The following is a 14,338-nucleotide window of genomic DNA, read 5'->3' on the forward strand; positions in this document are numbered from 1 at the left end:
GGTCTTACAAAAGAGGACATACTGAAGACTTACCCAGACATCTTTAGCGATGACCTTGGAACTTTTGAAGGAACTCAAAAGCTAGAAATTGATCCAAGTATAACGCCTGTCAAACAGGCACTCAGGAGAATTCCACATTCTCGAACGTCTAGAAAAACGTGGTGTAATTACTCCAGTTGATACACCTACAGACTGGGTCTCTAGTCTCTTTATCGTTAAGAAGCCCTCAGGACGTCTACGCCTATGCATAGATCCTTAACCTCTCAATAAAGCTCTCAAAAGATGTCACTATCCATTGCCTGTAATGGAAGATATACTGCCAGATATTGCAGAAGCCAAGGTGTTCTCTAAATGTGATTTGAAAGATGGTTTCTGGCATATCGTACTTGATGAGGACTCTAGTTATCTCACAACCTTTGGAACGCCGTTTGGACGCTATCGGTGGCTCAGACTTCCTTTTGGTGTTTCCCCTGCACCAGAGATATTCCAGCAGAGAATCGATCAGCTTCTCCAAGATCTGCATGGAGTATTCAGGATAGCAGATGATATATTGATCATTGGTGAAGGCTCTACCAAGGAAGAAGGAATAGCAAACCATGACAAACGGTTTGTGCAATTCATGCTACGATGCCGAGAGAAAGGTATTCGACTCAGACAAACTTGATCTGAAAAGGTCAGAAGTCTCTTACATTGGTCATCTTCTAACAGATCATGGACTCAAACCTGACCCTAGAAAAGTGAAAGCAATCCTTCAAATGCCTACACCTACAGATGTTCAAGGTGTCCAACGTGTGATCGGGATGGTTACATATCTATCCAAGTTCCTCAGAGACTTGTAAGATCTGTGTGAACCCATACGACAAATTGACAAAGAAAGGAATTCTTTGGAATTTCGACTCTATCAAGCAAGCTGTCACTCAAGCGCCTGTTCTCAAGTACTTCAACAGTCATGAAGAAGTCTCTCTTCAAAGTGACGCATCAGAAACAGGACTTGGAGCTACTCTACTTCAAGGTGGACAACCAGTAGCATACGCTAGCAGAGCTCTTACTCCCACAGAAAGAAACTATGCTCAAATTGAGAAAGGGCTCCTGAGCATCCTGTTCGGATTCACTAGATTCCACCAGTATCTCTATGGACGCTAAGTACAAGTCGAAAGTGACCATAAGCCCTTAGAGACTATACACAAGAAACCTCTGGTCACAGCTCCCAAGCGTCTTCAACGCATGCTTCTCGCCTTGCAGAAGTATGACTATACCATCACATACAAGAAAGGCAAGGGAATGTATCTTGCTGACACCCTGTCTCGCGCATACATGACAGAGACAGAAGAAGCTGTGCATGTGGAGATGGAAACAGAACAAATCCACATGTTAGACTACCTGCCTGTGTCTAATGAAAGACTCACTGAAATCCAACGTTCAACCGCTCTGGATGAAACTCTTCAGGTTGTAGCCAAGATGGTACAAGTAGGATGGCCTGAGACAAAGAGTGACATACCTAATCTTGCAAAACCATATTTCCAGGGATTTGTGAGGGATGAACTTAGTGTTCAAGATGGAATTCTGTTTCGTGGAAACAGATGTGTTGTTCCAATAGCATTACGATCTGACATTCTCAAACGTCTACATAATGCTCACACTGGCATAGAATCAACCAGGCGAAGGGCCCGTGAATGTGTTTATTGGCCTAACATGAATGCTGAAATCAAAGACTTCATATCCAAATGTGAAGTGTGCCAGATCTATGATTCCAAGCAGGCCAAGGAACCTCTGATTCCTTATGACACTCCAGACAGACCCTGGTCAAAGTTAGGTATTGAGTTGTTCAACTGTAATCAGAAAGACTATTTAATCCTAGTTGACTACTTCAGTGACTTCTTTGAAGTAGATATGATCACTGACACAACAGGAAAACAAGTGATCCAGAAACTCAAAAGTCATTTGGCTAGACACGGAATACCGGATACCATAATCTCATACAATGGTCCACCGTTCAATTCTCAGGACTTTGCTGATCTCGCCAACAAGTATGAGTTTACTAACATAACCAGCTCATCAGCCTTCCCACAGTCGAATGGTATAGTCGAGTCTGCAGTAAAGTCAGCCAAGAGACTAATCAAGAAATGCTCAAAAGCAGGTTCTGACCCTTATCTAGCCTTGTTAGACATCCGCAACACACCAACTGAAGGAATGTCTACATCCCCTGCACAGCGCCTGTTCAATCGCCGCACCAAGACTCTACTACCTACGACCAAACAGTTACTCGAACCAGCTGTTTGTCCAACAGTCAAATCTGAAAAGAGGAAGAAAGTAGAGAGTCAAGTGAAGTATTTCAACAGACATGCAAAAGACAAGATCTGTTGCCATTGTATGAAGGCCACCAAGTGCGCATTCAACCACTCAGACTAGGTGATCATGAATGGAAAAAAGGCACAGTAAACAAACAAGTTAACATCAGATCATATGAAGTTAACCTTGATGATGGTCAAACACTAAGGAGAAATAGCCGTCACTTGAGACCAGTACCATTTACACCTCATGAACCAGAACCAGCGTCTCAACATGCTCAAGCACCAGCAATTATACAAGCACCAGAGCCAGTTACAGACCAGCCACTGAAACAACCGTCTCCCAAGAAAGTTAAACAGTCACAGCCACAGCCATCAGTGACAACAACAAGAAGTAACAACAACTCATCACCGAGAATCACGAGAAGTGGTAGAGTTTCAAGACCACCTGCACACTTGAAAGACTTTAACATGAAAGTGTGAACATGACTTTAATTTTGTGTATCTATTAAGTGCTGGGTGCACATCAATTTAATTTCATGGACTTTAATCTTATTTACATGCATATGTTTCTTTATTTCAACAGTGACTTTAATATGAACAGTGACTTTAATGTGAATAGTGTCACACTCCCTATTATCTCATTGACTTTAATTGTTTTCTAAAAAAAAGGGAGATGTTACGATATGTAATGTTCATCTTGTGCATCACGTCCCCAAATATGTCAATGGGACATCACGTCACTTCATGTAAGGACTTCCGGAGTAAACCAACTTCAAGCAGACGCCTCCTGTGATCTTTAAGTTATGAATCATCTCGAATACAACAAAACGCATAACGAAATACATTGTACAATAGCGTCTTTGGCTTTTTCAACAGATCACACAATTTGATATATACCTTTTAAAGTGGAGATTCTTAGCAAACTTTGAGTAGTATATTTTGTATATATTATACAAAGCAACAGTTCAGGAAACATAATGGACAGAGAAAAGTGTCAACTGTCATTAATAGTAGTGATTGAGGCTGAATAGAATCTTCTTGCAGTCTGTTAAAAAGTAAACAATAGTGTATTTTATAGAAACACCATATCTTCGACACACATGAGAACAGCTCTTCATATTAAATCTTCATATTTCCACCTGGAGAGTGGCATTGCTCGCAAGTTGTGATGAGTTAGATGAATTATTCTTATGATAGTCTCCTTTTCGATTTAGCAAAAGTATTTAGTCATTCTATCAAGTGAAACTGATAATATTAGAAATTATCATTTTTTTAGACACCTTTGTTTTGTTTGAAATGTCAAATATTAGGAATTATGTGTTTTAAGCCACCAAATATATTTTATTTTGTGTTTAAAATATTGTTGCATGCGCTTGATATGAGGAGAATGTTTGTTAATAAAGAAATTGAAATATATTCAAGTCAGCCATTAGAATCTACTTTTTGGTAAAGACAAGCAAAGTTCGAATAACAGTTCGAATAATTGCAATAGAGTTGAAACGGTTGTTGCCCACTTGAAAGGGAGATAATTGAACTGAACAAGGAAGATAACTCTTAATATTCAAGTGTTAATTTGTTAACCATTTTAGCCCTACATTTGTGTCAATGTCTTGTTTCAGGTGTTTGAGGCTGTTATGTCGTGGGTACAGCATGACTTAGGGTCAAGGCAGGGTCTGGTTGAGCAGTTGCTTGAGCATGTGCGTCTGCCTCTCATGACCCAGGAATATTTAGTGCAAAGGGTGGAGGAGGAGCCACTGGTCAAGACCAACAGTAGATGCAAGGACTTCCTCATCGAGGCTATGAAATATCATCTGCTGAAAAGTGACCAAAAGATCATGTTCAAAACTCCACGAACACAGCCAAGGAATCCTATTGGATTGCCAAAGGTATATTATCAGTGTTTGTGGGAGATCATTACAATAATTAAGTCATGATACATCTATATGCACATCTGTTTCAACATTTAAATGGCAGTTTCGAATAAGGTGAAACTCTCCATGTATAACTGACATTGAAAGGAAGTTTGTTCGGGTTGGCAAGATAACCTTCCAATATCTTCTATGTGGGATGACAATTAGCATCACAGTTTGTTCACAGTTTGTTTGAAATTGGTTTCATTAATCACAAAAAAGCTAACTTTAATGATGAAATGATATTGTATCTGTGACCATTAAAGTGACAAAGGGAAATAAAGTTGATTTTACAGTGTACATTGTCTTTCCTTTCAGGTGTTACTTGTGATTGGGGGCCAGGCTCCTAAGGCAATTCGCAGTGTTGAGTGCTATGACTTTCAGGATGACCGATGGTTTCAGTTGGCTGAGATGCCCACGAGGAGATGTCGTTGTGGTGAGTGGATAAGCTCTCATGAATGCAACATCAGTGCTAACTGAATGTAGATTACATTTGTTGAAAACATGACAACATACTGCAATTTTCTTCTTTCACTTCGATGCTATAATACAGAACCCAAATCGTGACTGTCTATGTTTGCACACTCTCCACCAGGACACCGAGTTACCTTCCCTGATGCCCCCAGTTTCCTTCTCATTTCATAGGCTACATCGCAGTTCATTGGTGACTACCTGTTGTAGCAACCTGTTGTAGCAACAATATGGGTACAACAAGGAGCTGTGAGGGGATACCAATGGTACATGTGCAGCATCCATCAACTGTATTGGTAGATTCCTGATCATGGTAGATCAGCAGATTTGCCTAGATAATGATAGTTAATTTAGATTTTGACCAAGTTCTCAACGGTTCCACTCACCATTTTTCTGTTCTGTTTCTCACTCTCTGTATTAGTCATGATAAACAAAAAGAAAAATTTGAAACATTGATCAACAATTTTACGTTTCCAACACTTTCCATGATTCTTAGAAAATGAAATGAATATAGTTGTGGAAATAGGTAAATGTGCCTCATATGAAGTGGAGTAAATGTTATAGTATTGAAAATAACAACATAATATATGCTCTTTTGTTCAATGTTTTATCAAACTGTGGTACAAATTATATTGGGGAAACTGGTATGCAACTACAAGACTGCATCACTATACACAGACAGACAATTCGAGATTCAAATGTATGTTGAACGTTGATGAATGCAGGAGTGGCCATTTTACTTTGTTTCTGTTTTATATATTGTTTCACAATAATAAATATTTACAAGTGGAAAAAGAACAGATCTTCATTAAGCTTTTTAGAGGCGGTCGGGTAGCCTGGTGGTTAAAGTGTTCGCTCGTCACGCCGAAGACCCGGGCTCGATTCCCGACATGGGTACAATGTGTGAAGCCCATTTCTGGTGTCCCCCGCCGTGATATTGCTGGAATATTGCTAAAAGCGGTGTAAAACCATACTCACTCACTCATTAAGCTTTTGAAACCTAAACTTAATTCAAAAGTATAATTTTTAAAACTGTCCTATGTAGTTCACTTCATATTTGTGCACTCACATTGTTTTTATGCCTCACACTATTGTGACTAACTATGATGTCAAGGGCATTATAATGCCAGAAACGTAATGTTGGCTGTCACCTATGACGTTTTTCGTCTCCTTCTATTGTCAATAACTGTTACGTCAGAGACATGATGTCAGAAACATAATGTTTGCTGTCACCTTTGACTACGTTCTACCTCTCCTTCTATCGTCACAAACTGTTACGTCAAAAGCATTATGACATCACAAATACTACTGTTGTGGGTCGCCTATGACTATGCTGAAGTTTTCATTACACCTGAAGAGCCGTTGTGTGGTGAAAGATCTTGTGTGCGTAAAGGAGTTATGACAAGCAGAAATATTTGGACTCTGTTTCAGGGGTCCGGAAAATTAAATCCCAATCGGACATTTGCATTTAGGCCACGCCCCCTTCAAATAGCGTATTTTAGTACGACTTTCACACATTACAAGTTTACGTATTCATAATATGATGAATTATGAATTATTTCAATTTAAATTGTTTAATTCACCGGACAATTAATAACAAATAATATCATTTTAGATTTACATGGAAAACATACGTTTGTTTCTGTTATAATAACGATCTGTTAACGTAGTGAACGGTCAAATTAATATTCATGAGTTATATTCATGAGTCTGCTCAAGTGTCACACTCCGTCGCAGTGGTGACTCAGCATAACACCACTGCCACAGGCTAATTTGCATATCACGTGACCGGACTTTTCACTTGTTTGTAAACAAACGCGCTTTTTCAGAAATCAGAATTAAACGGACTAATGCAAGTATTTGGGGGCGCTTTACATATTGTTTTGCATAACTATATAGATATGCTACTACAACTGCGACAGTGAGTTGCATGACAATATATATTTATGCATCAAAGTGACCGTGTCGCTAGCTCTCCGTTGGGCTTCGATGACAGCACGTGGAGCCGTACAACCAATATAAACATAGGATAACTACGCAAAAACAAGTAGATTTTTACGTATTTGCATACTTTCTCAATGAAAGTTAACCATTCTTTGACATTTGTTTATGAAAATGTGTAGACTTGGCAAACGTGAAACGGATGAAAAGCATATGCAATATCTTGAATGGACTGTGAAAGATGTGACGAATCGTCACATGGCGCTGGCCTGTGGCAGAGGTACTATGCTAGCTGGCTGCCGGCCGCATGGAACTCTGGGTAGGAGAGTGCTCAAGTGTACGCGTTGTAACATTTGGATCGAGACTATTATCCCATATTTGGTTATCACGTGACCTCACGGGAAAAGTTTTTTTTTAAACTAAAGATTTTTTTAAAAACAAGACATAATTTAATCACAAATACTAAAATATCGTTGATAGCAATAGTTATTTGAATACGTTTTTCATCTGTACTTAATTATTGACCATAAAAAATTGGATATCGATCGTCCGAGAAAGCAAAATGGCGGTCAATCAAGATTCAATATACGACTAGCTACTGAAAACAATAAAATCTGCAAATCCTCATTGTATGTCAACCAAGTGAAAGTCGTTAGCCACGACTTACAAAATGATCGTCCAGACTTTGAGGGTTTGGCAGATCTGCTCGACTGATCTGCATCGGTCGACTGGCTGTCGTCACGCTTTCGCTTCTTGTCTGAGGTTACGTATCGTAGCATTGTGAGGATAATGAGGTACATCGATGATGCAAGGTATGAATGTACAGTTGTAAACACCTTTCAATCAAATTAACAAGATGTTCTCAGTAATTAATCCTCGATTAATCGGTGTCAACTCAGTTTATTGCCTATTACAGTGATTGACCGATTGGACTATCATGTACCTGTACGATGTATTTACAGCAATCAAAACAAACAAAGCTTGTCAGTGTAGTTAATCTTCATTGTGTTGCAACTGCAGACAGAAACTGCTCAGTCCTAACTGTTGATCATGTCCGGTCAAAATTTAAGAATGTCCGGACAATACTTTTTAAAATGTCCGGTAAGCAATATTTTAAAACGGACATTTGAGATTCCCAATCGGACATGTCCGGCGCATATGACGGTTTCCGGACCCCTGCTCTGTTTTTGTGTATTTAATGCTTATGTTTATACACCTGAAGAAATCTAATTTAAAAAAATATCATTTCTTTAGTGGTACATATTGTTTCTTTCTTTGAGTTATCTCCCTTAACGCTGGAAAATCCTGCCCTCTGCGCATGTGTAATTCCTTAAACTTCATGCGGAATTCACAGAATTAACTACACACTGGAATAAACCTAAAATAGACACGAGGAAACGATCTATTACTCTGACCTCTTCTGATTCATCAGTCTTGACCAATTCAGCAAAGATGAAATCTAAGAAAAATATGGAAGAATAACAGCCTAATTTGAATGAATTTCCTCATTTGTTATCATCTATGTTTACAAATTTCAAATCGGAAATTACACAGGACATAGCCCAGTTAGATGAGAGAGTAGAGCAAGCAATCATTACGCAAGCCAAGTTTACTGAACAAAAATTTGATCAATTGGATTCCAAGCTAGCTATAGCTTATAAAACAAAGGGACAGGTTACTGTATGTGGGTTGCCTTCTAAAGAGCCTGGGACCCTGGATCTGTCTGATAGGCCTCTGGTGAGTTCTGACAGATATGTTCCACTTATCTCCCAGGTAGTAGTATAGGTAAGGAGGGTTCTGCCGCAACCCCACTGGAGCCAGATTTATATACCTATACTGCTACTACAGATGAATTTTTTTTATGCAAAAATGATGATGCGATTCAACTATCGTCATGAGATTAAACTGAATTGTAATGAAAATATTCTCTATTATTTTTACTCCTACGCATACCATTATTTTGAACAAAGTGATATTCAACATTTTTACTAAGTTCTTCTTTCATTTTACTAGGAGACCAGACTATATACTCTTTTTCAAAATTGGAAAGAAACAATTGATGACCGCATTTGGTTGGTTTGACATCACTGATATAATATATACACTGTTGTAATTCTTGCCATTTGATCATTTTGTCCTGGAGCATAAATGCTTCGATAGCTTTTTCGAGTTCTTCCTTTGTTGGTTTGCAATTCTCCATTATTATACACTTATGTAAGCATTCGTCTAAATTTTTGTAGTGTGATCCAATGTGATCAAGCAATCTATTTTTAATCTCCAACCAGTTCTTTGGTTTTGGCATGGAATAATTGATGCGCTTGTTGTCTCCCCTGTTCTATGAACTTTTTTTCTCGTCTTCGCTAATACCACTGGTCTCCTGCTTCATTGCGTTGTATTTGGTTAGTTCTGACAACACTAAACGAAACTACTCCTCGGATATCTTACAGTCAGCCATTGCTGTTGAAATATGGTCCTCAATGCTGTTCAACTTTTCTTCGGCGAGTATCCAAATATTATCATGTTTTAATGCTTTTTTTTGCAACTTACGAGAAATAAATTTTATCGCTATTCCTGCCAGTCCTGAGACTCCGGCGGCTATTTCCATGCCAAGTACGATAGGCGCGGCGATTATAGTTGATAATAAACCAACACCGGCTGTTACAAGCGCAGTGTCAACTCCCTCAAGAGCATTCATGGCTCTGCGATACTTTTTATAAATTCCAAGTCTCAACTCCCTCTCTTTCTCTATTCGATGTTTTATGTTGCTTATTTGATGTAATCGAAATCCATCAACAGTATCCATCTTTTCAGATGCTTCATTGAGCGACGGATATAAACTCATAGTTTATATCTTTATATCATATAATAGTCTTTAATTGGTCTTGCTTCAATGTTTTGAGTGTATCAACCTTATTAAATGTATATTATACGGCATAAATATCTTAGTAAGAGAAATGCTATCACCTTTAATAATTTGGACTCCCTCAAGGGTTGCAACGGGTGATGCTCCTACATAAAAAATACTGCAACGTCGACGCTCGTGTTGCTTCAGCCATTTAATTGATAGACCTGGTAATATTTTGAAGGCATCTACCGGTACATCCCCAACCAAGACTTCAATAATAATTGTAGAAAGATCAGGTATGGCATTCAAGTTCTGTTTTATATCATTGAATTCAGTAACCAAATTTAAACTAACATTTTTTTATGCCGGACGACTCCATAACATATGACCTTGGTTTTCTGGCAGGGGAGAGACTAACACACTTTTCCTTTTTGATGGGATATAAGCCCCGAGTACGATCCCACTATTTATTATCTTAGTTAAATTATGTGCCTTACCCATCATCACATACGGTGGGGTAATGAAGATATTCAGTAGCCACTCGAATTTTTCTTCGACCATAGTCCATTTATTATCATCGTTGCGAGTAAGATTGTATGAAGTGTTTTTATGGAGTCTACTAACGTCGACATCACTTAAATCTCCTAGATTTCCTGTGAATGTAACTTCTTTCCGCTTGTATACATTGTCTTGTAAGTGTAAAGCATATTACTTGCCATCAATACCGTGTTTACAGAATCCTTCTGTGTCTCCGAGATCGGAAAGCGCAATTGTATTACATTGTCTAAGGTTATGCGTTCCAGGGCCTAATGAATCAACCATTATTAATAAAATGGAGTGTTACACTCAAGTATCCTATATGTACAGGTTGGTATTTTACATCTAATACCGAAATTTTGAGGTCAGAAAAAATACCCTGCTTTAATTTTTTATATTGTAATGATGAGAAAGATTCCGTTCTACCGCTATTGTATTTTTCACTTTGACTGGATTAGCTCTCAACAGAGTAGAAGGACTTTCGAGTTGAATATTATCCGTTTGTACTGATCTGATCAAGATGGATGCACAACTCTTTATAGGGAACTAAATCGGGTAATTTAACTCCATGAACTGTTTCGTTGGGTTGCATTTGTATTCCTCCGTTTCTATTAAGTCCAAGTGTAACTGATAAGCCCCATTCAATATCTACACCCTTTTCTCCAGCGATTAAAATCAGCATCCCATTCGACTCATTTTGTGTGAGACTAATTCCATTAGGCTTAAACATTTCATCATTGAGTGAGCATACGCTGTAATACCCATCAGATATAATGATGGGTTTGAATAAATCATCAATTACGAATAACCTATTATTATATCTCGCAGCACTTATATTAGTCCACCGCAGGTAATACGTTACATCGCAGATAGCGACTTCAAGTTGCCCAGCCGAGTTATCAATGGTATGAAGCAGTTGAATAGACTGGTCATTTGTTATTCCGGAGAGTGTAACATATACATATTAAATATACAAAGATACTACCGTATTCGATGTAATAAGCGCCCTGCTCTAATAAGCGCCCACGGCGATATTTGCTAATATATTGGCTAGTGAACAATCCTAATTAACATCCCTTCACATTGATCATTGTACACAAGACTTATTTAATCGTGTATAATACACACCCGCGTGTTATGTGCATCCTTAATTATGGGCAATTAAATTCTGGAAAATATATCTGTGGCGTATAATATGCACAGATCTTTCTTCTGTATCATTTCAGGCTGTCAGCATAAACCACGAAATTTACGATCTTTCAACTCTCTTTTTTTTCTCACCAAACTTATACTCTAATAAGAGCCCCCAATTTCTAATTTTGAGAGCGCCCTGGGCGCTTATTACATCAAATAGGGTATATCATAACTTTATTTCCATGCACTATATCGTTGGGTGGTATTATTCCCGTTCTGCCTTCAAATCCAAGTGTTTCTGCTAAGCGATGGACAAGAAGTAATTTCTCTTCTCCAGCGCTTAAATTCAGCATCCCATTAGACTCATTTTGTTTGAGACTAATTCCATTAGGCTTAAAAATTTCATCATTGAGTGAGCATACGCTGTAATACCCATCAGGTATAACAATGCTAGTGTGATCTATACTTTATTAAACTATTAAAAACCAATTATTTTCTCCCGCAGCATTTATAATGGTCCACTGCGGGTAATACATTACATCGCATAGAGAGACTTCAAGTTGTCCATCTAAGTTATCGATAGTATGAAGCAGTTGAATAGACTGACCATTTGTTATTCCTGGGAGTTTAACATACATATTAAATATACAAAGATACTATATCATAACTTAAATATGAAATCAACTTACATTACTAATCAGTCGATTTTAGTAAGTGCCTCAGGTGCTAATCTTTTTGTTAAATTCCCTGATATCTTTGAAAAATACAGGGTCACGGCAACTAGCGATAAAATGGTGCACAATCCAATGCAATTTTGGCAGAACCAGTTAAACTTTGCCATATGGTGTGCAACAACAGGATGTGGTGTATCTCTTTATGCTCCAGGATTTGAACTGAATAAGTCTGTTTTATCATTTCACGTGTACTATCAGATTAGACGTATTCTTAAAGAAATTAGTGCTCCATTACCGCAGGATCGAGCATGGAATTCCACAAATAATCCATACGATAAGCGGGCCTTCGACCGTATTTGTAATGAATTTAATGTTTCTACGAGTAAAGATTGGCGTATTAAAGGAATTAACCATGGTCTAGGTGTTCCTTAAACAGGGAAAATAACCGTCAAAGAAGAAAGCGATGATTTATTTAAAGAAGTTAACAAAGGTCCGATTAATGCGTTTAAGTTGTTGCATACGAGCAAACTTTACATAAGAATGTATGATTATTTTCTAAAAACCAATCATTGGTATAAAGACTGGGAACTTTCGAGTAATGATTGGAGAGGAGATATTATGAGTTTTAAGAGTGGTTTAATTTATATTGTTACAAAATTTGTACAACTGAACGATACCGCAAATGCTTGGAATGAATTTCTTAATGATAAAACGGAAAATAATTTTGCTAACCCAGGAGTTGAAAGAGTTAATGAATCAATAAGAACTTCTGTATGGGCAATTCTTGGTGCACAATCGCAAACACGAACGGAAATAATTGGTTCTGGGACGGCGCTCGATGCACAAAAACAGTTTGTCGCAAACGTAGAGGATGCTATTAATTCACCAGTTGATATACCATCTTCTATAAAGCGTTATCAAGATGTATTACAGTATGCTCAATCCAAAGTAGACTACGTTTATGCGCGGGACTATATATTTTTCTGAGTAATATGGAACTTAAGATCGGTCAAGTGATATAATAATATAATTGTTATTGCTTCCGATCAACAAAAACCAGGTATAAATTCAGATATTAATACCGAATTAATAACGCAAACAAACACAGGCGAAACGGGAGTAGTCAAGCCACAGACACCACATGTTTCACAACCGCAACAACCACAAGTGCCACCACATATTGCCGCTAAAAATCAACAACATATCGATGAAAAAACAGCACTTATAGTAGGTGGAGTCGCAGCTAGTTTACTCATGATTTGGATAAATAGTTCTTAATGAACTGATTTGGATAAATAGTCTTTAGCGGATACGTACAACAGCCTGGCAATTGCTACGATCAGTGCCCACAAGTTTTTACTAAGCCAAGTGGTGGTCTTTGCTAATAAATTCAAGAGCCAGGAAACAATACTCCCTATTATACTGGGAAGTGCAGATGTGGTTTTCACAGCGAGCTTTCCCAGTGCTTCTCCTAATGCTTTTAAATGCTTTTTTATCCACTCTTTTACGCCATTTGTATCAGTAGGTGGTGTGCCACCTCCTGTACCGCCTGTACCACCAGTTAACGCGAGAGTCAAAGTCGATATAATAAATCCCAATGCTGTTAAAATACTGGCAATGGTTATCCCCTGTTCTCTGAACAATGTTTTAATTTTTATCGGCCAGTGTAGTATCATCGTTGAGGATTTGATCGATAGTTTCTCGAATTCGACTGATTTGTGAACGAAGTGCCTTCCTATTACTGGAAGCCGCTTCGAGGCAACCGATCTTTCGTCTTCTAAGTTAACGCAATCTTTTTAGCAATGCAGCGTCTACTGAATTCATCATGTTTTCTCATAAGCTATATGCATGTCGAAGGTGGATAGCTTGGCTATATTATTGATGAGTTCTCCCCGCATTGTTTGCATAGCCTTGTCAAGACCTCGTAATTCCCTAATACTGTACTCCGAGTATGGTGATACCTGTAATGTGGAATTATTGTAATAAGTATCCAAGATTTCTCCGAGTTCGTCTGAGGCCAGCTTCGAGCTTTCTTCCAAATTATCTTTATAGTACCGAGTTCAGCATGCACGGTCTTAAGAACCTTAGTATACTTCGTGGAAAGTTTTTCTCTTAAGTAGTCTACAAAACCTAATTCATTACAAACAGTGTTGATGCCATGTTTACTGGCTATTGTAGACAAGGCTAGGGGCTTACAAGTACGAGAATTCATAAGATCAATATCCGGAGAGCCCCGCAGTCGCAATATTCATTTACTATCTATCGTAAACTTTGAAAAGTCACGACCAATAGGGCTATCTTTTAAGGCATCGTAATAATCTGGCTCACTTCCACTGGAGCCAGATTCATATACCTATACTGCCACTACAGAGGGAATTTTTATGTCAAAACACTGATGTGATTCAAGACGGTGTCTTTTCCTTTTTTGCCCTCCCCCCCCCCCCCCCCCGATTTCGGCACCCCCTACAATATTTTTTCCACTAGAGCAATAGGATGTGCACAAAGCATACAACTGTGCCCAACGAATTCCCAATT

At 38.3% G+C, this 14,338-nt stretch overlaps 1 protein-coding gene across 3 annotated transcripts in view; it reads left to right on the plus strand.

Annotated features, from left to right (window-relative positions):
• LOC124117407 (kelch-like protein 3) overlaps nucleotides 1–14,338 on the plus strand; it is a 211,884-nt gene that overhangs the window by 91,620 nt on the left and 105,926 nt on the right. For all 3 annotated transcript variants that reach the window (XM_048402644.1, XM_048402646.1, XM_048402645.1), the window contains exons 6-7: nucleotides 3,911–4,177; nucleotides 4,520–4,637. In XM_048402644.1, coding sequence (XP_048258601.1) covers nucleotides 3,911–4,177; nucleotides 4,520–4,637 — 385 coding nt within the window. The remainder of the gene's footprint in view (nucleotides 1–3,910; nucleotides 4,178–4,519; nucleotides 4,638–14,338) is intronic.

This window comes from Haliotis rufescens, unplaced genomic scaffold (assembly GCF_023055435.1).
Source record: "Haliotis rufescens isolate VD_foot unplaced genomic scaffold, xgHalRufe1.0.p SCAF_28, whole genome shotgun sequence".
Lineage (NCBI taxonomy): Eukaryota > Metazoa > Mollusca > Gastropoda > Lepetellida > Haliotidae > Haliotis > Haliotis rufescens.